This window comes from Schistocerca cancellata, chromosome 3 (genome assembly GCF_023864275.1).
Source record: "Schistocerca cancellata isolate TAMUIC-IGC-003103 chromosome 3, iqSchCanc2.1, whole genome shotgun sequence".
In the NCBI taxonomy this organism is placed as follows: domain Eukaryota; kingdom Metazoa; phylum Arthropoda; class Insecta; order Orthoptera; family Acrididae; genus Schistocerca; species Schistocerca cancellata.
In genome coordinates this window covers 400,149,797-400,176,716 of record NC_064628.1, presented here as the reverse complement: position 1 = coordinate 400,176,716, position 26,920 = coordinate 400,149,797, and the positions used below count along the sequence as shown (strand labels likewise).

At 44.4% G+C, this 26,920-nt stretch overlaps 1 protein-coding gene across 1 annotated transcript in view; it reads right to left on the bottom strand.

Moving 5' to 3' along the window:
* The window catches only part of LOC126176335 (cGMP-specific 3',5'-cyclic phosphodiesterase), a gene marked incomplete at its 3' end in the record, with an annotated part of 587,168 nt that overhangs the window by 354,808 nt on the left and 205,440 nt on the right, over nt 1-26,920 (bottom strand). The window contains exons 4-5 of the mRNA XM_049923487.1: nt 21,619-21,777; nt 6,484-6,573 (exon numbers count right to left, since the gene is read on the bottom strand). Coding sequence (XP_049779444.1) covers nt 6,484-6,573; nt 21,619-21,777 — 249 coding nt within the window. The remainder of the gene's footprint in view (nt 1-6,483; nt 6,574-21,618; nt 21,778-26,920) is intronic.

Sequence of the window (26,920 nt, the reverse complement as noted above, 5' to 3'; positions counted from 1 at the left end):
TTAGCAAAACACAGCGAGACGCTAAATACCGATACGGAAGTAACACCAGTCGTCTTCGTGGTTGTGGTTCATGTCCACGAAGGACGATAATGTGATTAGTAAGAGAACACCTAAATACCCGAACATGTAGACCTGAGGATGTTTACGGAAGGAAGCAGTCGAGTAAAACCACGTTTTGTTCTTTGATGAGTCGTGATTTTGTATTCCCCCTGTCAATTATTGAGACAAAGAAAGAACGCCAAACTGAATACATCTCTCAGTGTTCAGACCGAGTGACACCATTCTTCGACAGATAAGACAAACTGACGTTTTATCACATAGTGCCTTTCACGATATTTTTCTTTTACCGGGAGTCTATGCGCAACTCATACAACTGATGTAAGAAGTGCTACAAACGGAGGGCGTTCGTATCAATTGGAAAATTCAACAGAGGAAATATAGAATTACGAGACAGAATGGCTGGCCAGATGTGGACACATATGTAAAAGTAGAAAGAAAACCGTCCTAGCTTTTCAAAGTGTAAGTTCCTTCCTCACGGAGGAAGGAGAGAGAGGTCACGGCTTGTTGGAAGGGAAAAGCAGGGCATTCGGATGCATGCTAGCAAGGATCTGCATGTTCTGCGGAGGAGGGGTAGCAAAGATGAAGCAGGAGGCGTCAGAAACAGCAGGAGGTCGAATATAATACACTGTGCCAGGTTCAGTCCAGAGGTGATAGAAGGAGAGAGTGAGATGTGAAGACCGATTAACGAGGAAGAGCAATGAAGTGAGGAATGAATAGTGCTATCTATATTATTAAACAGCTAAAATTCACCCAATTCCAATTACAGATTGTCTGCCTAAAGACTCTCAGAGTCAAGAAAATATATGATTTTCATTATTTCATATAATTACTGACCGAATTTAAAAATTTGAGATTATGTCATAATACGCTCATTAAGAGATGTTAATATGATATTAAGTTAGAGGTTGAACATGTCAGGTATTAAGGTTAGAAAATTGTACATGTCTTGAGGCAGGGAGTAGCTCATGGCGCGCAAATTACACACACTATATTCATCCAATATTTGAGAATGAGATCGCTTTGCGACTTGCAACAAACTTTGCATATAATTTCGAAACTTTTCGAAACTTTTCCTCGCTGAAACCCCCACAAATAATCCAAAGAAATAAGTGTATTGCTTGCTACACTTCCGCTGTCCGTGCACTAAAACCTCGGCATCAGACATGAAGTTTAAATTTATTAGGCCCTGCTCCTTTACTATCTACTCTATTCAGAGCACAATTTTCAAACAATATCCGTATATACCACTGAATGTATCGGCACAACTACACTGAGGAGAAGTAAATCCTGTCATACGGCAGGAGTTCTCTGAGATAAACGAAAGTCGGTGGGCGTATTTCTACATCTGAAAACTGACGTCCCTTCGAATTTCATGCCAGTCGCATTAGAGTGGAACTAAGTACACCGCTATGAGAATAAAAAACAAATTTGTTTTAAATACGATCTGTAGCGGTCGTAAGCGTTAGTTATCTTTGAGAATGTACATTGTGAGTTGATCTACATCTACATCTAGATCTACGTGATTACTCTGCTATTCACAATAAAGTGCCTGTCAGAGGGTTCAATGAACCACTTCATGCTGTCTCTCTACCGTTCCAGTCTCGAAAGGCACACGGGAAAAACGAACACTTAAATTTTTCTGTGCGAGTCCTGATTTATCGTATTTTATCGTGATGATCATTTCTCCCTATGTAGGTGGGTGCCAACAGAATGTTTTCGCAATCGAAGGAGAAAACTGGTGATTGAAATTTCATGAGAAGATCCCGTCGCAACGAAAAACGCCTTTGTTTTAATGATTGCCACTCCAGTTCACGTATCATGTCTGTGAGACTATCTCCCCTATTTCGCGATAATACAAAACGAGCTGCCCTTCTGTGTACTTTTTCGATGTCATCCGTCAGTCCCACCTGAGGCGGATCCCACACCGCACAGCAGTACTCCAGAATAGGGCGGACAAGCGTAGTGTAAGCAGTCTCTTTAGTACACCAGTTGCACCTTCTAAGTGTTCTGCCAATGAATAGCGGTCTTTGGTTTGCACTACCCACAATATTATCTATGTGATTGTTCCAATTTAGGTTATTTGTAATTGTGATCCATAAGTATTTAGTTGAATTTACAGCCCTCAGATTTGTGTAACTAATCGCGTAATCGAAATTTAGCCGAGTTCTTTTAGTACTTATGTGAATAACTTCGCACTTTTCTTTATTCAGGGTCAATTGCCACTTTTCGCACCATACAGATATCTTACGTAAATATTTTGCACATCGCTTTGATCATCTGATGACTTTACAAGACAGTAAATGACAGCATCATCTGCAAACAATCTACGACGGCTACTCAGATTGTGTCCTATGTCGTTAATATAGACCAGGAACAATAGAGGGCCTATAACACTTGCTTGGGGAACGCCGGATATTACTTCTGTTTTACTCGATGACTTTTCGTCTATTACTACGAACTGTGACCTTTCTGACAGGAAATTACGAATACAGTCGCACAGCTGAAGCGATACTCCGCAGGCACGCAGTTTGATTAGAAGACGCTTGTGAGGAAGGGTGTAGAAAGCCTTCTTGATGTTAGTTAAGATGCCTTTGAGACGACGAAGATGCCGTTATCAACAGCTCACTGAGCTTGAACGGCGTCATGTAGCTGGTCTGCGAGAAGCTGGATGTTCCTCCCGCGACACTGCAGAAAGACTTGGCAGGAATGAAGCCGCTGCCCACGTTTCCTGCATCCGGACGGCCACCTGGCACTACCGAGAGGGAAGACCATCGTATTCGGCGCATAGCTCTGACTCACCGTGCTGCATCTGCAGCAACAGGTTGAGCAGCAGTTGACTACACAGTGACACGACGAACTGTTACAAATCGGTTACTTTTAAGGACAGTTCAGAGCCAGACGCCCTCTTGGGCGCATTCCATTGACCCCAAATCATCGCCGTTTGCGACTTCAGTGGTGTCAAGCGAGAGCTAATTGGAGGCCGGAATGGAGGTCTGTTGCTTTTTCTAGTGAAAGCCGCTTCTACCTCGGTGCCAATGATGGCCGTGTGTTGCTTACAAGGGAACCTCCCCACCGCACCCCCCTCAGATTTAGTTATAAGTTGGCACAGTGGATAGGCCTTTAAAAACTGAACACAGATCAATCGAGAAAACAGGAAGAAGTTGTGTGGAACTATGAAAAAAATAAGCAAAATATACAAACTGAGTAGTCCATGCGTAAGATACGCAACATCAAGGACTGTATAAGCTCAGGAGCGCCGTGGTCCCGTGGTTAGCGTGAGCAGCTGCGGAACGAGAGGTCCGTCGTTCAAGTCTTCCCTCGAGTGAAAATTTAACTTTCTTTACTTTCGCAGAGTAATGATCTGTCCGTTCGTTCATTGACGTCTCTGTCCACCGTAATAAGTTTAGTGTCTCTGTTTTGCAACCGCACCGCAAAACCGTGCGATTAGTAGACGAAATGACGTGCCTCTCCAATGGGAACCGAAAACATTTGATCGCAATGTCATAGGTCAACCGATTCCTCCACAGGAAAACACGTCTGATATATTCTATACGACACTGGTGACGGCATGTGCGTCACATGACAGGAATATGTTGTCGACCTACCTAACTTAACTCGTACACTTAGCGAATGGATAAAAAGGTTCTTCTCCCTTGCCCGATTTAGGTTTTTTTGTGGATGTGATAATCAGTCCCAAAAAAGTGATGAAAACATAAGAGTTTGTCACATAAAGTACAACAAATGAATGAAACAGTTTCACAGTCGCACAGTTTTCCCTGTACTCGGTCAAAACATACGTTTTTAACGCTTTCAAATATTTCCGTGTGTAGACCGTCAAATCCTGCATATGTCCAAGCAAATCAGAACATGTCCTGGAATTTTGGAAAGCGAAGTTAAGTTGATTATGTGTGACTGCCTGAACTTTCATAATTTACACACGATAACGTAAACAATACTGCTCTGTGTACCTGTGCAGCTTCGCAAAATCATAGAATCTTTTCACAAAGTATTTCACTTGCCGAAAACCAAACACATCTAACGGTTGCACAAGAGGTGTACAACCTGGAGGAATGGTAATCACGGACGGACGGACGGACAGATAATAATTGTCTGAAAATAAAAAAATTAAAATTTTCACTCGAGGGAAAACTTGAACCAAAGACCTCTCGTCCCGCAGCTGTTCCCGCTAAACACGGGACCACGGCGCTCCTGAGCTTATACAGTCCTTGATGTTGCGTATCTTACGCATGGACTACTCAGTTTGTATATTTTGCTTCTTTTTTTCATAGTTCCACATAACTTCTTCCTGTTTTCTCGATTGATCTGTGTTCAGTGTTTCAAGGCCTATCCACTGTGCCAACTTATAACTAAATCTGAGGGGGGTGCGATGGGGAGGTTCCCTTGTTAGGAGGATGATAGCTGAGCGTCTGCAACCAACCTGTTTGCGTCCTAGACACGCTGGACCTACACCTGGAGCTATGGTCTAGGGTGCAATTTCGTATGGTAGCAGGAGAAATCTCGTGGTTATCCCACACACTCTGACTGCAAATCTGTACGTCAGTCTGGTGATGCGACCTGTTGTGTTGCCACTCATGAACAGCATTCCAAAGGGTGTTTTCCAACAGGATAACGCTCGCTTCACTATCGCTGTTGTAACCCAACATGCTCTACAGTGTGTCGATATATTATTGCCTTGACCAGCTTGATCACCAGACCTACCTCTATTCGAGCAAACATGGGACATCATCGGACGAAAACTCCCACGTCATTCACAAGCAGCATTAACCGTCCCTATATTGACTGACCAAATGCCAAAGGAATGGAATTCCATCCCACAAACTGACATCTGGCACCTGTACTACACAGTGCATTTTGCATTCAACAATGTGGGAGTTAATACGGTTATTAATGTACCAGCGGTTCACATTTGCAGTGGCTTATCTCGTGCTTACATTAACCAGTGATCTTTCGATGTTAATAACTTAAATACACTACTGGCCATTAAAATTGCTACACCAATGCCGATGATAAACGGGTATTCATTGAACAAATAAATTATACTAGAACTGACATGTGATTACATTTTCACCAAATTTCGGTGCATAGATCCTGAGAAATCAGTACCCAAAACAACCACCTCAGGTCGTAATAACGGCCTTGATACGCCTGGGCATTGAGTCAAACAGAGCTTGGATGGCGTGTACAGGTACAGCTGCCCATGCAGCTTCAACACGATACCACAGTTCATCAACAGTAGTGACTGGCGTACTGTGATCTCTACTACTAGTGATACGAGGCCGTTGGGATCCAGCACGGCGTTCTGTATTACCCTCCTGAACCCACCGATTCCATATTCTGCTAACAGTCATTGGATCTCGACCAACGCGAGCAGCAATGTCGCGATACGAAAAACAGCAATCGCGATAGGCTACAATCCGAGCTTTATCGAAATCGGAAACGTGATGGTACGCATTTCTCCTCCTTACATGAGGCATCACAACAACGTTTCACCAGGCAACGCCGGTCAATTGCTGTTTGAGTATGAGAAATCGATTGGAAACTTTCCTCATGTCAGCACATTGTAGGTGTTGCCAACGGCGCCAACCTTATGTGAATGCTCTAAAAAGCTAATCATTTTTCATATCACAGCATCTTCTTCCTGTTTAATGTCGCGTCTGTAGCACGTCTTCTTCGTGGTGTAGCAATTTTAAAGGCCAGTAGTATATATTACCTAGACAAATGTGTTCCCGAAATTTCGTTACACTACATTAATAATTTCTAGTGCTGCCATTGTTTTCCGTCGGCGTATGTTGCCGAAATTTCCTTTCTCTACTATTAACTATTTCTTGGTGTGGGTTTTTTTTCCGTCAGTGTATATCACTGTACGAATCACAGTTTAGAATATGTGACGTCATAAACACTGGGCCCGAAAAGACATGGTTTTGATTTAAACGGAGCGCAGTTTACCGAGACTGTGGTCATCCACTGTTTGATAATAAGAGCAGTTTGCGACTTCCAACAAAGTGTAAAAATAATGTGAAACTAATAAAACTGAGACAGTTTGGGTTTTAGATCTTCAACCATAAATGTTTTACATGCTTTTCGCCAAAATTGTATTACATTAACTCGTTTGTAAAGTAATGAGATGTTTCAAACTATTTTACGCACAGGAGTTCCATTTTTTTTATCGAATCGGTGGCGGAGGCTCAGTGGTTGAGACTTAGGGACACACACTGCCTGGACTGACATCAAAGTTGCGTAGGGAAAGGTCACAGCACTTTGAAAGCCCAGCCATTAAAACAGGAGCTTCAGCAGACGTGGTTTGCATGAGATTAATTTACATGAAGCTGGCCGGTAAAGAGAGAAAGGGGAGGGCAGATTTCACTTGCAAATCAGATCGGATGAGATCAGGCGAGTCCTCACCTGGTTCCTGCGGAACTCCAGCACGGACATCTCGAACAGCTGCGCATTCTGGATACCGATGCCGCAGAAGGTGAGGTACCGTTGGAACACCTGCAAAACACGGAAACGCCGCGTTGCGTGACACACTGTTTCTGCTGTCTGTACAGTACAGGGGAAAGATATTAGGTTGAGCAAACAACATTGAGATAATTTCGAAGATTAACGGTGTGATTTATCCTCGTATCTTTCCCAACAAAAAACAGGTGAATTAAAAGTAAAGGGCATAAATATAAGTGCTATAGTAAAAAGAGTGTGGAAGGTTGTAGAGATATCTCAGCCTACAAATTAATAATCCATCATCATCATTATCACCAGCCATTTGCCGTCCAATGCAAAGTAAAGAATTCCATACACTTTTCCACGCATTACATTCGTCAGCTTTGTACTCTAAATTCTGTGTGTTTCCAGAAGTTGTTTACCAACAGATTTGTCGTCTTTCTCACATTCTCGTGTAAAGTACATGTTCATATTGTATCACTGACAAGGGAAACTCGATGTAGATGCAGCGGTAAGATGGCCCAGTGAATATCCCGTCAAAAACTAAATACAGCTCAAGCATGAGAACAGGAAGAAGGAGAACTGAACTGTAAAAAAAGCAAAATAAAAACCCTAAACGGTTCAAGCTTAACAAGTGCAATATTGAGCGCAGATGAACAGGCGTGGCGTCGTAGTTAAATAGTTAGCGTGTAGGAGAGCCGATTGGGGCAGCCGAGTTCAAATATCCCTTGTGTCATTTATTTTTATTTCAGGACATTGTGAACTGTCCGTCTGGTCATTGAAATCTTTGTTCTCTTTCTGTAATCTTGGGAGTTGTCATACTATACATTGGTTATAGAATAGGAGTCATGTGTTAAGAATACGTTACCGTCGCAGGTAAACGTGATGAATAGTGAGAGCAGGCGAGGTACCACATAGACGTCTCACAGAAATGAAAACAAAAATTGATAGTTGTGTACTATGTTACAACAAATTAATTCAAGGGTCAACATTTCCAAACGGAACGCAACTTCAAAAACGTTAAAAACGTATGTTTTGACAAAGCACAGAGGAACCGTGTGATTGGGAAACTGTTGCGTTCAATTTTTGCATTATCGTGACAACCTAATAGTTCTCATCCTTGGGAGATCACATTCACATTCAGACAAACACTTATATCGGGCAAGGAGGCATATCTCACTCACCCACCAGGCGTACAAATTAGATGCGTCTATAAGAGATTCTTATCGTATGACACACGTACGAAGATTCGGTTGTCTTGCCGCCTTGGCATCAAACGTTTGCCGTTCCCGTTCGAAAACCACTTCCTTTCGGCTGCTACTTGTGTAATTGCGCAGAATCGACTGTCGTTATAGGTCCGTACCTTACACCTCGTTGTAGCAAACGGACGTTACACCACGAAACAGACACAAATTTGAATAAAGTGAACAGCGAGGGGAAAAAAAAGTTAGTCTGATGGAGATTTGAATTCTGCTCACCCGCTTGACAGTCCAACACCCTAGGTACTTAACCACGACGCTGTTGCTCTTTCTGGCTGCCCTGTATTGGAATTCTTGTCCTTGGACCGTTCACTGTTCCTATTTTGCTTTTTTTCACAGTTCAGCACGCCTTCTTCCTGTTTTCACGTTTGAGCTGTGTTGAGTTTTTGACAGGCTGTCCACTGGCCTTCTTACAACTAAATCTAAGGGGAGTGCGTTGGAGGGGGGGGGGTTCTCTTGTAAGTAACCGAAGCATGACGTAGATAGCTGTGTTCTGTCCACCAAGGAGAGGTTGTTATGCGAAGCTGCATCTTCTGTGTGATTGGCAGGCGCTTTCTCAATAACTACTGCTCAAGCGAATTCAGAAACATTTATGTCTTGTTCCACATATGTTGGCTGTCACTGCCAAGCACTTTGATCTTCTGGATGATAGTAGTAGTAGTAATATGTCTAGAGTATCTGTCGGAGGCCACCTCAGATGTGTTAAGAAATCTAAATTCCCTTACCAGATACGTTCATGAACGGCCTCAAGTAACAGGTGTGTAGGAATTTGCCGAGCGCTACTGAAACTGTTTTCATGCGTACCAGTGTACTCTGAAATGGACCAGGCACCTGTCACCTGAAGAACGTAACCGGTAGCGGAAAATTAAAGCATTTCTTAACAGAAAATGAGACTGTGTTTTACAGACAGATACCGTGAAGGGTTAACAGATGTGGCAGAACAAAGCGGAATACACTCCTGGAAATGGAAAAAAGAACACATTGACACCGGTGTGTCAGACCCACCATACTTGCTCCGGACACTGCGAGAGGGCTGTACAAGCAATGATCACACGCACGGCACAGCGGACACACCAGGAACCGCGGTGTTGGCCGTCGAATGGCGCTAGCTGCGCAGCATTTGTGCACCGCCGCCATCAGTGTCAGCCAGTTTGCCGTGGCATACGGAGCTCCATCGCAGTCTTTAACACTGGTAGCATGCCGCGACAGCGTGGACGTGAACCGTATGTGCAGTTGACGGACTTTGAGCGAGGGCGTATAGTGGGCATGCGGGAGGCCGGGTGGATGTACCGCCGAATTGCTCAACACGTGGGGCGTGAGGTCTCCACAGTACATCGATGTTGTCGCCAGTGGTCGGCGGAAGGTGCACGTGCCGTCGACCTGGGACCGGACCGCAGCGACGCACGGATGCACGCCAAGACCGTAGGATCCTACGCAGTGCCGTAGGGGACCGCACCGCCACTTCCCAGCAAATTAGGGACACTGTTGCTCCTGGGGTATCGGCGAGGACCATTCGCAACCGTCTCCATGAAGCTGGGCTACGGTCCCGCACACCGTTAGGCCGTCTTCCGCTCACGCCCCAACATCGTGCAGCCCGCCTCCAGTGGTGTCGCGACAGGCGTGAATGGAGGGACGAATGGAGACGTGTCGTCTTCAGCGATGAGAGTCGCTTCTGCCTTGGTGCCAATGATGGTCGTATGCGTGTTTGGCGCCGTGCAGGTGAGCGCCACAATCAGGACTGCATACGACCGAGGCACACAGGGCCAACACCCGGCACCATGGTGTGGGGAGCGATCTCCTACACTGGCCGTACACCACTGGTGATCGTCGAGGGGACACTGAATAGTGCACGGTACATCCAAACCGTCATCGAACCCATCGTTCTACCATTCCTAGACCGGCAAGGGAACTTGCTGTTCCAACAGGACAATGCACGTCCGCATGTATCCCGTGCCACCCAACGTGCTCTAGAAGGTGTAAGTCAACTACCCTGGCCAGCAAGATCTCCGGATCTGTCCCCCATTGAGCATGTTTGGGACTGGATGAAGCGTCGTCTCACACGGTCTGCACGTCCAGCACGAACGCTGGTCCATCTGAGGCGCCAGGTGGAAATGGCATGGCAAGCCGTTCCACAGGACTACATCCAGCATCTCTACGATCGTCTCCATGGGAGAATAGCAGCCTGCATTGCTGCGAAAGGTGGATATACACTGTACTAGTGCCGACATTGTGCATGCTCTGTTGCCTGTGTCTATGTGCCTGTGGTTCTGTCAGTGTGATCATGTGATGTATCTGACCCCAGGAATGTGTCAATAAAGTTTCCCCTTCCTGGGACAATGAATTCACGGTGTTCTTATTTCAATTTCCAGGAGTGTATGTACACTGCCTGACAAAGAACGTAAAGCATCCAGAATGGAAAGAAATGAAAGGAAATGACATTACACAGGCAGACAGAGTAAGTTGTTCCAGAATGAGATTTTTCACTCTGCAGCGGAGTGTGCGCTGACATGAAATTTCCTGGCAGATTAAAACTGTGTGCCGGACCGAGACTTGAACTCGGGACCTATGCGTTTCGCGGGCAAGTTCTCTACCAAATGAGCTACCCAAGCACGACTCACGCTCCGTCCTCACAGCTTTACTTCTGCCAGTACCTCGCCTCCTACCTTCCAAACTTTACAGAAGCTCTCCTGCGAACCTTGCAGAACTAGTACTCCTGAAAGAAAGTATATTGTGGAGACATGGCTTATATAAGTTTCATATCAGCGCACACTCCGCTGCAGAGTAAAAATCTCATTCTGGTAAAATCCCCCAGGCTGTGGCTAAGCCATGTCTTCGCAATATCCTTTCTTTCAGGAGTGCTAGTTCTGCAAGGTTGGAAGGAGAGCTTCTTTTAAGTTTGGAAGGTAGGAGGCGAGGTACTGGCAGAAGTAAAGCTGTGAGGACGGGACGTGAGTCGTGCTTGGGTAGCTCAGTTGGTAGAGCACTTGCCTGCGAAAGGCAAAATGTCCCGAGTTCGAGTCTCGGTCCGGCTCACAGTTTTAATCTGCCACGAAGTTTCATATCAGCACACACTCCGCTGCAGAGTGAAAATCTCATTCTGGAAACATCCCCCAGGCTGTGGGTAAGCCATGTCTCCGCAATACCCTTTCTTTCAGGAGTGCTAGTTCTGCATGGTTCGCAGGAGAGCTGTAATGTTTGGAAGGTAGAAGGCGAGGTACTGGCAGAAGTAAAGCTGTGAGGACGGGGCGTGTGTCGTGCTTGGGTAGCTCAGTTGGTAGAGCACTTGCCCGCGAAAGGCAAAGGTCCCGAGTTCGAGTCTTCGTCCGGCACAGAGTTTTAATCTGACAAGAAGTGTCAGAGTAAGATGTTGTTTCAGTGATTACAACATTGAGTCAAATCTACAAATAACTTTGTAGTATGAGTCCACTTTATCAGTATCGCGCCGCACACCCTCAGACCTGGACGCGTGCACTGTTCCGTTGGTAAGTGTCGTAAGGCCTTTGTATCCTCTCCTGAGGCAAGGAGGCTAACATATGTTGTAACTGGTCCTTGGTATCCTGGTATCCTGAATACCGGCACTGGGATGGAGTTTACACCCGAAATGGTCCCAAAAATGGATCTAACGTGGTACCTCAGCATCAGGCAGACATTTCATGGAGACATGTGTCACGTGTGGACGAGCATTGTCCTGCTGAAAAATGGTACCACTACACTGTCTCATGAGAGGTAATGCTTGAAGACGCCGGGTATCCGTGACGTAGCGTGTGATGACGGTGGTTTGTCAGACGTTGCCAAGTGCCAATATGACTGACTGACTCCATGACACTACGGTCCTCTGAGGACCTTGCCCTCCTCAATCACAGATTTCCAGTCGTGTCAGTCTTCAGCACGTCTGCGCCACCTCCTCACTCCCACTGCTCTCAGGTCGGCTTCCACATCTTCCAGCCATCTCACACGTGGTCATCCTCTCCTTCTATCACCAGGATGTCCCATCATCATCTTCTTCGGGAGCCTTTCTTCTGTCATATGCTGGACGTGTCTCAACCACCTTACCCTTCCCATTTTATGGAGGTTACCAAATTAGGTTCTTTGAACACAGTCCTTATTTCTTTATTAGTCCTACTTCTCCATATCTCACCTTCTTTTACAGGACCAAAAATCTTCCTCAGCACTTTCCCTCCCCATATATTTAGTTTCAGCTCCAAAGCCTCTGTCAGTACCCATGCCTCGCTGTTATACATAAGAACTTGTTTGATCACTGTTTTGCAGAGTGTCAACTTTAGTTTCCTACTTAGGTTCTTACTTTTGAACATGGTGTACAGTGCTCTATATGATCTGTCGGCAGCCTTAATTCGGTTTGTTATATCGGCCTCCACTTTGTTTTCTGTTGTTATTACTGATTCGAGATAAATAAAGCTATCTACTCTTTCAATGTTGTACCCTTCTAACTGTAGATCATCTGTGCCAGTATAGTTAATCGTTTTACCTTGTATTCTCGTAAATCTTGAATGGAACAGCCGGGCCTGTGAATTCTGGTATGTTATCTCGTGTTTTCCTCAGCTAGTGGAATGTGGCGAGGCGTGGCACCCGCAACTCTTCGGAAGTGGGTTGACAATGACGGAATTCCGAGATGTTTACCAACATAAATTTCTCACGTGCAGCGGTCGTGCGAGTAGGCTGCTTTGAGTGTGTCTTAAGCCAGAGCGCTGCAAAAGCGCTTTTCGAACTTGTGCTAGCCACGGGCGGTCCTGAGAGGTTTGAACAGAGCCCATAGGTCGTCCGAAAGACGGATTCAGGAAAGCAGGGTCACTGCTGCATTCTCGTTAACAGTGTGGGAAGAGAGCTAGATTTATACGGCCAGATATTTTTCCGCAAATCATAAGGCGAGGGCCGGTATTCTACCAACTTCGGCTTGGTTGGTTGATTTTAGGGAATGGCACCAAACAGCGAGGTCTTCGGTCCCATCGAATTAGGGAAGGATGGGGAAGCAAATCGGACGCGTCCTTTCAAAGGAACCATCTCGGCATTTGCCTGAAGCGATCTAGGGAAACTAAGACGGCCGGACACGGACCAACTTCGGCTCGTTAACAGACAATACAACAAATGCTGGATGAGAAAATTCTGCAGGCGTTCCCTGTAGGCAGGAAGGGGCAAACCTTGCAATTTACTCCCCTCCTACAGTAATTTTTAACAGTGTGAGGGACTCAGTATTGTAAGGGTTCGTTTAGAGTGTGGAGTGTCGATTTTTGGGCCAACGCACGGTGACTGTTCGCGTCTCATTCGCTGGAGAATTGCTGTTTGGGTACGGCTGCAGTATGGAGCAGCTTTACCACTTTTCGAGTAAGCGTCACATTTAGCGTTTGCGTCTGTCTTTGCATTGCATTGCTCACAATTTGCGAGTCTGTTTCGCAGCTTATGATTGCATTCTATCGTTATTTCTTTATCATAGTGGGATGTAGACTCCATTTTATCCAGTAAATGCACGTTTTGTTAGTTGCCTCGACTCTGGAAAATGATTTGCATACCAACCATTGGTGATTCAGGAAAATCTAGAAATTGTTAGCATATTGCTGTTCACTATTTTTGATGAAAGTAACTGTGAATCAACTTTTTTTGGGTTATCAGTCTACTGACTGGTCTGATGTGGCCTGCCACGAATTCCTCTCCTGTGCCAACCTCTTCATCTCAGAGTGGCACTTGCAACGTACGTCCTCAATTATTTGATGGATGTATTCCCATCTCTGTCTTCCTCTACCGGTTTTGCCCTCTACAGCTCCCTCTGGTACAATGGAAGTCATTCTCTGATGTCTTAACAAATATCCTATCGTCCTGTCCCTTCTTCTTGTCAGTGTTTTCCATACATTCCTTTCCTCTCCGATTCTGCGCCTAACCCCCTCATTACTTACCTTACCAAAACACCCAATTTTCAACATTCGCCTGTAGCACCACATCTCAAATGCTTCGATTCTCTTCTGTTCCGGTTTTCCCACAGTCCACGTTTCACTGCCGTACAATGCTGTGCCTCAGACGTACATTCTCAGAAAGTTTTTCCTCAAATGAAGGCCTATTTTTTATACCCGTAGACTTCTCTTGGTCAGAAATACTCTTTTTTTCATGGCTCGTCTGCTTTTGATGTCCTTCTTGCTCCGTCCGTCGTTGGTTATTGTGCTGCGTACGTAGATGAATTTCTTAACTTCATCTACTTCGTCACTATCACGCTTGATGCTAAGTTTGTCGCTGTTCTCATTTCTGCTACTTTTCATTACTTTCCCCTCTTTGATTTATTCTTAATCCATATTCTGTACTAATTAAATTGTTCATTCCATTCAGCATATGATGTAATTCTTCTTCACTTTCATTCAGGATAGCAATGTCATCAGCGAATCGTGTCATCGATATCCTTTCACCTTGAATTTTGATTCCACTCCTCAAGCTTTCTTTTATTTCCATCACTGCATCTTCGATGTACAGAATCAACAGTAATGGCGAAAGAGTACATCCCATTTTAATCCGAGCAACCTTAATTTAAATCATAGTGATTGAGACCAAATAATTTAGTATATTTGCAAATAACTTTTCTAACTGTTCCGTTTTCTCCCACAACATTCTGATGTGATCCTAATGAAACATAACATCGTCGGCTGATTCTTTCCCACTGAATCGCAGTCTCACTATGACGTTGTTTCCAATGGTACCATAACAAGAAACATATTCTTTTCTTTTAATCTTGAAAGTTTAATTTTAAAATGTAATTATATTTTTATTTCGTGGGTAATTAAATTTCAGCTGCATTAGCGCTTATCTGTGTGAACATTTGTCAACTTAAAAGTTGTGCGATTGTGTTGGATTTTACCTGAGCATGGAATCGGTTGTTTGGTTTTTTGTTTGTTCAGTTCGCGAGTGCGGCAAGCAGCTTGCACAAAGGACTGTTGAACCGCAGGCGACTCGCCCACTTACGTACAACAACAAAGATAGCCACAACTTATCAGCCGTTAAGCCGTCAGAGTTCCCTCAGTCACTACTAGGTGTGACCTCAAGTCATACACAATCGCAATGACTCCCCCCCCTCCCCCACCGTACACAATGACTCCCCGCCCCGCTCCCCCTGCTGGCTGGGGTGGCCGAGCGGTTCTAGGCGCTACAGTCTGGAACCGTGCGACCGCTACGGTCGCAGGTTCGAATCCTGCCTCGGGCATGGATGTGTGTGATGTCCTTAGGTTAGTTATGTTTAAGTAGTTCTAAGTTTTAGGTGACTGATGACCACAGAAGTAGTCCCATGGTGCTCAGTGCCATTTGAACCATTTGAACCCCCACCCCCCCCACCCATAACGCCAGGGGTAACACCGCTGTGCTTCAAAAGATTCTAAGTATGGAAGCCCTCACCAGGTCGCCGCGGGATGGGATAGTATGTTGCAGAGAGACCGTTACTTGTTCTCCGGTGGCAGGAGCACAGCTGAAGAGGTGACGATGTGCTTGGGATGGGCAGTACGGCGATCCTGCCTCGTGGTGGTCACACCTAATCGATTGGAACTATGGCTGCCCTCACGTTCACACGTAGTCCAACACCAGACAACTGCCACATACGAATTCCCGACAAATTTGTATTTTGCACGTTGCGACCAGTCGGCTAAATGGAGGCCCACAATGAGTGCCCTTCCAGACTCTTTCACGTTCTGATAACGTTGTCTCTCACGAGTACGCGTAATCTCAGTGATCACTCAACGTCTGAGGCTGCTCATGTCCTTATATACCGAACCAGACCAGGTAACAACTCTAAATTAGAACAACGCTAATGCACTCTGCTCGCTGTTGTACCTGTCATAGATTCCAACGCTGATCATTTACATTCCCGCTGACGATGTGCGCCCTTACGACTGACTGTACCTTACAGGTGCTTCACCGTTTTGTCAGGCGGTGTATAAAATTAATAGTCCCAGGAGTTACCGGTGTTAATGGAGATTCCAGGTAACAACAGAATCAGGTAAATACAAAACTGATCAAACTCATTTGTCTTTCGACATAAAAGGGATTCCCCACTACCTGTTCATCTGAAAGTGCCAAGAGATTGAGCGAGACACTAAAAAAAAGTTAATTGGCTTCCCTATCACGACAACGCTCTGCGGCCATGCAGCGTTCGTGTCAGGCTGTGTTTGCTCGAAAACGAACGGAAAATGATTACACATTCTCCATGATAACTATTTTGTAGTTATGTGTCTTTTTCTGTTCGCTGGTGCGAAAGGTCCCGAAAAGGGGAGCGTTTGCAGATGGTAGGAGAGATGAAACGGAGACTGACAAGTGTGTGGTCCACAGTTTACGGAAACAAGCTCTGCTACATAACTGGCGCATCCGCACAGACGACGGTTGCTAATTCGACTCATAACGAAGGTCTATACTGAGAGGTCAAGTGCTCACGAGCCATTTTGAGACTTTATATAGCCGCATCGCAGAGTTCATCGCCTGCCAAAATGTTTGTTTGTGTTGTCGGATATACTGAAATGGGACGTCGTGTTGGTGGTGAACTTTTAGAAACACGTCTAAGGGCGCGGGACGGTCTGTAAAATATTTGTTGCATCTTCTCGTTGTAAAGTAATGATGTGAAATTTTTGTATAGCAGTTTCCACTAAACTTGGTGCATATGCTTGACTTGTTATAATGATGTTGAGACAGGACACATCTGACGGCCTTAGATGTGAGTGGGGTGTGTGAAATGGGTGATATGTGAAAGTAACCGGAAGCGATCTATATTAGTGTCGAATACACACTTGTCAGTGTTGGGGTGATTGTTGTCAGTAGGATGAAATGAAACAACTAGAGGTAGGGTGGAATTAGGAAGGAGTGACATGTAAAGCATAACTCTGGAATTCGTGATTCAGAAACGAAACTTGCTACATATATGCATTACTGTGCAAAAAAGTAAAAAAAAAATAACAACTGGGGGGTGAAGGTGCCTCTAACCCTCCTAGGGATGTGGGAGAGGCTCGGAAGGAATGCGGGTGACATGTAATGTTGCTCTGGAACGCATGAATTTCAACCAGACTTAAAAGGGGAGGTAACGAAGGTGGGATCACAGATTTACTTAAAATTCTGTACACCTTTAGGAGGCCATTAAAACAACAGTGTGCAAGTAGTAACGTGTACTACTCTGGCAGTTCCGAGAAAATTGGAAGGGACGTTTTATGCGTCTATTATGTAAGGCTGTATCTGTGCGAAGGTAGCGGACATCAAAAGTCGTTGCGGTTAAAGGGTTAGGAACCGCCTGTGCTGAGAACGTCGATGGTTCGAATCTCACTTATATCTTTTTTTTTAAATCTATAATTTTTCATCACTGGTCACATTATTTAATTTATATGACATTTGAGAGGTAATATAATGAAAAAAAACCAGATGCATTTTCATGAAGCTGTCGTACATTTAATATGTTATTTCATTATTTACTATTTGTAGTTATATTTTCAGGGACGAGGGACAGGCTTGGAAAGCACAAGTCAAACCTCGATAAATAATGATGCGAATGACGTTATTCACAATTAGTAATGCAGTAAGTCACAATGTATAAGACCACAAGAGTAATTTACGATTACTCGTCGGATGTGCTCTCGACAACACACGTTGCTGGATGGTATTTGTCATACCGACATGATATTTCATGCAAATACTTCATGCAAATACAAGTGTTGCTTTTTTCATTATATTACCTCTCAAATGTCATATAGATTAAATAATATTACCAGTGATGAAAAAAAAAAATAGATTAACAATTAAGCTCGAGCCTGAGTTGAACCGTGGGCAACGGCCTTGCTGCAATGGATACACCGGTTCCCGCGAGATCAGCGAAGTTAAGCGCTGTTGGGCGTGGCCGGCACTTGGATGGGTGACCATCCGGCCGCCATGCGCTGTTGCCATTTTTCAGGGTGCACTCAGCCTCGTGATGCCAATTGAGGAGCTACTCGACCGAATAGTAGCGGCTTCGGTCAAGAATACCATCATAACAGCCGGGAGACCGGTGTGCTGCTCCCACGCCCCTCCTATCCGCATCCTCCTCTGAGGATGACACGGCGGTCGGATGGTTCCGGTGACCACTCCTGGCCTGAAGAGGGAGTGCTTTTTATGAGTCGGACCGTTGCCTCTTACACGTTCTTCTTACATGGATCGAACGCTAATCACTTGACTATCGTTAGTTCTAACGTCCGGTAACTACGCACATGAGACGTGTAAAACTTCTCTTGCGATTTTTGCCAGCGTAGTGAACCACGCTGCTTGCACGTTACGTTGTTTTAATGGCCTACTAAAGGTATACAAAGTTTGAAATAAATTTGTGAACCCAACGTCGTGGCATCTCCTTGTTAGTAAGTGTATGATTTACTATCTAGAAAAAAAACTGGAGTAAGACATCGCTAGGAGACAGTGGAGATGAAAAGGAGGTGAAATTAAAAAAAATGGAGTACCAAAACGCAAACGTTATCATTCAGTCCAAAACATTCTTGGCTGCTATGATTATTAGTGAAAATCGCAATGACAGTGTGTCCATAGCGTTCATCTACATCTACATCATTACTCTGCTATTCACAGTAAAGTGCCCGGCAGAGGGTTAAAAAAATGGTTCAAATGGCTCTGAGCACTATGGGACTTAACATCTTACGTCATCAGTCCCCTAGAGCTTAGAACTACTTACACCTAACTAACCTGAGGACATCACACACATCCATGCCCGAGGCAGGATTCGAACCTGCGACTGTAGCAGTCCCGCGGTTCCGGTCTGCAGTGCCTAGAACCGCACGGCCACTGCGGCCGGCGCAGAGGGTTCAATGAACCACCTTCATGATGTCTCTCTACCGTTCCATTCTCGAACGGCGCTCGGGAAATACGAGTACTTAAATTTTTCTGTGTGATCCCTGATTTCTCTTATTTTATCGTGCTGATCATTTCTCCCTATCTAGGTGGGTGCCAAAAGGATGTTTTCGCAATCGGAGGAGAAACCTGGTGATCGAAATATCATGAGAAGATCCCGTCGCAACGAAAAACGCCTTTGTTTTAACGATTGCCACTCCAATTCGCGTATCATGTCTGTGACACTATCTCCCCTACTTCGCGATAATACAAAACGAGCTGCCCTTCTATGAACTTTTTCGATATCATCCTTCAGCCTCACCTGATGCGGATCCCACACCGCACAGCAATACTCCAGGATGGGGTGGACAAGCGTGGTGTAAGCAGTCTCTTTGGTAGATCTGTTGCACCTTCTAAGTGTTCTTCCAACAAATTGCAGTCTTTGGTTTGCTCTACCCACAACGTTATCTGTGTTATCGTTCCAATTTAAGTTACTTGTAACTTCCTGGCAGATTAAAACTGTGTGCCCGACCGAGACTTGAACTCGGGACCTTTGCCTTTCGCGGGCAAGTGCTCTACCATCTGAGCTACCGAAGCACGACTCACGTCCGGTACTCACAGCTTTACTTCTGCCAGTACCTCGTCTCCTACCTTCCAAACTTTACAGAAGCTCTCCTGCGAACCTTGCAGAACTAGCACTCCTGAAAGAAAGGATATTGCGGAGACATGGCTTAGCCAACAGCCTGGGGGATGTTTCCAGAATGAGATTTTCACTCTGCAGCGGAGTGTGCGCTGATATGAAACTTCCTGGCAGATTAAAACTGTGTGCCCGACCGAGACTCGAACTCGGGACCTTTGCCTTTCGCGGGCAAGTGCTCTACCATCTGAGCTACCGAAGCACGACTCACGTCCGGTACTCACACCTTTACTTCTGCCAGTACCTCGTCTCCTACCTTCCAAACTTTACAGAAGCTCTCCTGCGAACCTTGCAGAACTAGCACTCTCATTCTGGAAACATCCCCCAGGCTGTGGCTAAGCCATGTCTCCGCAATATCCTTTCTTTCAGGAGTGCTAGTTCTGCAAGGTTCGCAGGAGAGCTTCTGTAAAGTTTGGAAGGTAGGAGACGAGGTACTGGCAGAAGTAAAGGTGTGAGTACCGGACGTGAGTCGTGCTTCGGTAGCTCAGATGGTAGAGCACTTGCCCGCGAAAGGCAAAGGTCCCGAGTTCGAGTCTCGGTCGGGCACACAGTTTTAATCTGCCAGGAAGTTTCATATCAGCGCACACTCCGCTGCAGAGTGAAAATCTCATTCTAAGTTACTTGTAGTTGTAATCCCTAATATTTAGTTGAATTAACAGCCTTCAGATTTGTGTGGCTTATCGCGTAATCCAAATTTAGCGGATTTCTTTTAGTACTCATGTGAATAACTTCACACTTTTCTTTATTCAAGTTCAACTACCATTTTTCGCACCATACAGATATCTAAATCATTTTACAATTCATTTTGGTCATGTGATGACTTTACAAGACGATAAATGACGGTGTCACCTGCAAACAATCTAAGAGGGCTGCTCAGATTGTCTCCTGCGTCGTTAATATATATCAGGGACAATAGAGGGCCTATAACACTTTCTTCCGGAATGCCGAATATTACTTCTGTTTTAATAAATGACTTTCCGTCTGTTACTATGAACTGCGACCTTTCCGACAGGAAATCACTGTCCAGTACTACTATTGAGGCGATATTCCATAGGCACGCAATTTAGTTTGAAGACGCTCGTGTAGGGTGTCGGTTGGGATGGAGGAATGACCTATGAAGATTATGTGTGGAGTGCATGAGGCAGGTCATGCCACACGTGGTTCGTCCGTTCCTATTCATCTGGAGAAACATTGCGTGTAAGAGCCCTCTAACAGCAGTAGGCGTGGGAATCATATAAAGTTGATCGTCGGTAAATCAGATGCCCGACTGAAATTCATTGTAAGAATCCTAAGGAAATGCAATCCGAAAACAAAGGAAGTAGGTTATAGTACACTTGTTCGTCCACTGTTTGAATACTGCTCACCGTTGGGGGATTCGTACCATATAGGGTTGATAGAAGAGATAGAGAAGATCCAACGGAGAGCAGCGCGCTTCGTTACAGGATCATTTAGTAATCGCGAAAGCGTTACGGAGATGATAGATAGACTCCAGTGGAAGACTCTGCAGGAGAGACGCTCAGTAGCTCTGTACGGGCTTTTGTTGAAGTTTCGAGAACATACCTTCACCGAGGAGTCAAGCAGTATATTGCTCCCTCCTACGTATATCTCGCGAAGAGACCATGAGTATAAAATCAGAGAGATTAGAGCCCACACAGAGGCATACCGACAATCCTTTCCACGAACAATAGGATACTGGAATAGAAGGGAGAACCGATAGAGGTACTCAAGGTACCCTCCGCCAGACACCGTCAGGTGGCTTGCGGAGTATGGATGTAGATGTAGAATGCGGGTGGTATGGTGGTACCTCGGAAAAATTGTTTGGAACGCCTGATATTAGCGTCATGTTGACCACCTAAGGTACCGTTGGCTGCTTGGAATGAACGAAGATTAGACTTTAACATCCCGTCATGGAAGTCATTAGAAAAGGAAGACACGCTCAGAATGACTCAAGGATGGGATAGGAACTTGGCAGGCCCTCTCAAAAGCATCACCCCGGCATTTACCTGGAGCAATGTAAGAAAACCACGCAAAACCTAAGTTCGAATGGTTAAAGAAACCACGCAAAACCTAAGTTCGAATGGTTAAGGAAACCACGCAAAACCTAGGTTCGAATGGTTAAGAAAACCACGCAAAACCTAATTTCGGATGGTGGGACACGTGTTTGAACCGTCGTCCCCCCGAATGCGAGTCCAGTGTACTAACAGTTGCGCCACATCGCTCACTTTGGCTGTTTGGTAGTTGCTGTGCTATAGTGCGACGCTTGCGAATAAATGATAGTTGCTCTAGGGTGATTACGGTGGAGGCTGCGGTGCTCACCTCGACATCCCGCGGGGTGAACTCCTGGGTGCCGTTGGTCTTGTTGATGATCTGCGCGACGCCGATGACGTCACCCTCGTAGTTGCAGATGGGCATCGACAGGATGAGGTTCGTCTTGTAGCCCGTCCGCAGGTCTATCTCGCTGTTGAAGCGCGGATCCTGCCGGCACACAGAACGAAATATGTCTATTGCGACAATCTGCAGCTGTCTTTCATGTCTAAATTTAAAAGAGTCGCTGTTTGTGTTGTGGTCCTATTGCTTCTCTTACCGACATCAGAAATACGCAATATGCAACTAACTGCCTAAGTGTTTCGGATCATTTTTCGCATTGACGTTGGTTTCTAGGCACCGCAGTCAGGAAAGTCATGGCGGGTCGTCGTTGCAATCCGCAACTCCTTTCCTTATAGAAATTTTCTACAATAAATGAAGTGCAACAAAAGAGGGAGACGATGTTCTACGCCCGGTTTTTGTTGCCCATAATGGGAAGCCATTTTGGTCTTACGTTTCAGCAAGATAATGCCCGACCGCACACGGAGAGAGTTTTTCCTGCTCGTCTTCGTCCTTGCCAAATCCTACCTTGGCCACGAAGGGCGCCAGATCTCTCCCCAATTGAGAACATTTGGATGATGATGATGTTTGGTTTGTGGGGCGCTCAACTGCGTGGTTCTCAGCGCCCGAGAGAACATTTGGATGATTATGGGCAGGGCCCTCCAATTGAATCGGGATTTTGACTATCTAAAGCGCCAGTTGGGCAGAACTTGGCACCATATCCCTCAGGAGGACATCCAACATCTCTACCTGTCAATGCCAAGCCTAATAACTGCTTGCATAAGGGACAGAGGTGGACCAACGCGTTATTGACTTTCTCAATAAGTGAAGCTTTTCCCCTTGAATAACCCGTCCAATTTTAATGAAACTAATCATCTGTTTATTGTACATGTATGGTACATCACGTCTGCCGATTTCCGTCCCATTCGGATAATTCTTCATCCTACGTCTTTTTTTGTAGGTATTTTCTCAAACAAAAGCCACTGCCATTAGCTACAAGCCCATTATATGTGACTGATTACAGTATTTTCACATGTTCCATGATGTGGAAGTGGACCAGTTACCAGAAAAGCAGTTGGATATTCTAGCCCACACTATCAACATCAGGTGCGTGTACCTCAAAAATCTCCAAACCCTTAACGTACCTGCGTTTCACGGTAGTACCCGCATCTTTGCAGAACCGTTGGCGTCTTCTGTATAAGAACTATGAACTAAGTAACGTAAACTCATTTCCTTAATGTAAGCAATATATCACGATGGACGCATATTTACAGTTTCTATAATATTTAACAATTAATTTAGATCTTCTACACCTAAACTGTGAAACAACTAATGTATGCCCTTGATTATAAATCATGCCATTTGTCTTGTAGATTATACGTACGTAGAGATCCGGACAGCCACATGCTTACTTTTTCGTGCAGCCTTACCTTACCTTTTGGCTATGGGGCAACAGTAATTACAGTAGTTAAAACTACTCACGTGACGTAGGCAGTCAGGGGGGGGGGGGATTTGGCCTTCGATATCAAACGACAATTTATCCAGACAGAGGATAAATAATGTACATACAATAAACACGAATTGATGATATAATACGTGAACATACAAATAAAAGTTTAATAAAAGCTTTTTAAACCCGTTATTGATTGACATAACTGCAGGATATCGAAAAATTTTCAAAAATATGTTTGGTTAATTTAGAGGAAAAGATGGCGGAAAAATATGAGGTGTTTCAGAAAGAATATATATATTTCGAATGCATATATTTATAAAACCTTAAGACATACGAATATGAAACTTTACACACATATTTACGAACCTCTCAAGTCCAGATTACAGCTGTTCAATATGTCCTCCATCAGCGACACGAACGATGTCACATTGATACTCAAATTCCTCCCATACTCGGGCAAGCATGTCCTTCGTCCTGATGTTATGGCACTACGGATCCGGTTCTTCAACTCTTCCATGTTCTGTGTGAGTGGTGATACATAAACGTTGTCTTTAACGCCGCCCCACAGCAAGAAGTCAGAGGGTGTCAAATCCGGTGACCATGGAGTCTAGCTGAGACATGCTAAGTCGCCAGCTCCTTTACGACCAATCCAATGATTCGGTAGACTTTAATTCAGATATTCACGCACTTGGCGACTCCAGTAAGGGGGTGACCCGTCTTGTTGAAAAATGAAGTTGTCTTCGTGCAGCCTTGGAAACAACTAGTTTTGTAATATAGCGAGATACCGTGTTTCCATCAAAGAAGAATGGGCCGTAAACAGATGATCGGGATTCGCACAAAACACATTGACTTTGGGCGAATCTCGTACATGTTCAATGGCTGCATGTGGGTTCTGCAGGCCCCATATTCGAACATTGCTTTTGTTTACCAGACCACTGACATGGAAAGTCGCTTCATCACTGAACACGATGCGTTGTACGAAAGTGCTATCATTGTCAGTAGTATCAAGAAACTCCTTACAAAATACCACACGTTTGCGTTTGTCATCAGAACGCAGAGCTTGTAACAGCTGTAACTTGTACGGCTTCGTAACCAATCGATGTCTCAAAACACGCCAAATTATTTTTATAGGAAGCTGTAACTCCCGACTGGCACGACGAGTTGATTTTGAAGGACTACATTGGAAAGCAGTTTGAATGTGTGCAACATTTTCTTCAGGAACACGAGAGCGGCCAGAACTCTTTCCTTTAAATACACATCCTGTATCTAGAAACTGTCGATACCATCTGCGAATGTTCCACCCATTCGGAGGATCAATTTGGTACCTCAACCTGTAACGTCTTTGCACTGTAATCATGGAACTGCACTCGAGAACACAAAATGATTTCTGCTTCGAGTAGGTATTTTAAATATATGACGGTTGTAACGTCGGAAATGCATATCCTCCTATTTCCATCTATTGCACTGCAAATTTTTTTCCTTATTTTGTCACCTGAAGATATGACATTTCTGTCTCTTTATATGTTGTAATTGTTTTACTGTTTGTATATATATATTTATGCATTTATGTTGGTTTGTTTTGTGAATATTATTTGTATTTATACGCTGGGTCTGGCCTAGGGAAAACTATGCTATCGAACGAATACATCGATAGGTCGTGTGGAGAACCTAAGTGTTTAGTATCTTTGGTAGTGTTAACTCTGTTGCGTGAGCGCGGGCAGAGGGGAGAGTTTGGCTGGGGTGGTGCAGTGGAGCAGGTGGGTTGTGTGACGCTCCCGCGAGTTGCCGCGCTTTCGGGGTTGGGCAGCATGTAATTGCGCTCTACTTGCTATGATAGTTTCTGACACGGTGTCGCGGACGGGAAGCATTAGCTGGCGCACATCAAGAGCCCGTTTCGCCTGGTGACCGTGTCGAGAAGAAGGCGCGCCAACATCCAGCTTCTGCAACAGCGACGGCCGACAATGAGTGACTGTCGCCACCTCCTCGATCGACGGCTTCAAACCTTCAATCAACCAACAAGGAAGACTGGAAGCACGTAAAGTTTTAGAACTGTATGGCAGACCTGAGCTTTCCAAACTGATCCATTTTCATAACCAAAAATACAGCAACGTAGCATGAACCTTTGTTGCTTATTGTCCAAATTGCATTACCAAACATGGTCCCATCCTTTATGGAATGAACCCGAGTGTCGCTGAAATTCAAACGCCAGTATCATTCGATTTCACTGCTTTAATTTCAAAGTTCGGTTAAGGTATTCATAGCTGGCTACAGTATTTAGATTACACAAGCACAAATTAAGAGTGCGAGTTTTGTTACCGTATTTTAGCTTACCTGTAACTGCAGTTCAGCTTGGTACGTACTAAATTTTACTATTGTTAATTGTTCAGAATCATTTAATTCAAGTTCAAAGTTAAATCTCTTATTTCTAAATTGCGTAGATTCAAGTAGCTTCTGAAATGATTGTTGAGGTAGTCCAAGACTAACCGTATTTTACTGAATTTCGATGTGCTTCAGAAAGAAAGCTCACTATTAACTTCAGTCACTAAATTAACTTTCGATTTTCCGGTTTTATTGATTCTTTTGCTAAATTAAGTCAGAGTGTAGCGGAATTTATTACTTTTGACAAACTTTCAGTTTTCACACTACACGTGTCAACCTTCAGTTGCCACGCTTCTAGTGCTAATTATATGTGTAATAACCTTTATTTTTCAGTTACTATAGTAATTGTCCTTAGGACTGGCGACCTTAATTTCCCCCAAATCTCAAATATCTAATTAGCGCCAATTAATTATTAACGTGACGACCGCACATTTACTTTCTTTATTAACTTTACCCCTTTTCAAAATTAATTTCCACCAGTTTTATTTGCATTTTTCCTTTCATTAAGATGTAACTCTTTCCTCCCTCTTTACCGACAGATTAACTTCGGTGACGATTGCTTTTCCCAAATTTCCATTAGGTACACGCGGTTAAATTTTTCACTGTCATTAAGGTCGATAAGTGAGGGGGAAGGTTAGACTGTTACCAAGGAAAACAGAAGACAACTGACATCTAGCAGCTATTAATATAAACTAGGCTATGTATTCGTTTCTCCAATAGCCGAGCCGAGGTGCAGCAATAGATAGGTTGGACAAAATAATACTTTGTAGTACGTATATTCTTTTTGAAACACCCCGTATAACAATATTAATAATTAACAATGGTGCTCTGACAGAATTATAAACATACATGTACGTGTTTAGGAGAGGTGTTTGACGTGCTGGGTAACATTTCACAGAGCAGTTTGACAGAAATATATGTTCTGGCAACCCAGATTTAAGAAACAAAACGAAAATGAGTAGGAACAATGGCGATACAAATATATGATACCTGAGTTCAAATAGCTGTACATATAAAAGACAAATTAACATGAAACGACTGTTGACATAGTCTCCAGTTCTCCGTTATTACTACAAAGACATCTTGGCGGTTTGTAAAATTTTGAAAAGCTCTCTATTACACGCAGCATTACTCATGGAGGTAAAATGTCTGCTCTCATGGGAAACTAGTCGTCACGTTTCGACCACTGTCTGAAGTGGTCTTGCGCAAGACAAGAGTATTTACTAAAAGGCCAGCGCTACGAGTACATCTTAACACACACACACACACACACACACACACACACACACACACAGACAATCCGGGCATCTTTCGGTTTTCCGTTGTTTCTCTTGATCAATATAGAATAATGTCGAGATGTTTCCTACGAAAACGAAGCGACCAATTTCCAGGTTCATTCTTCTTTTACCCGAGCCTATGATA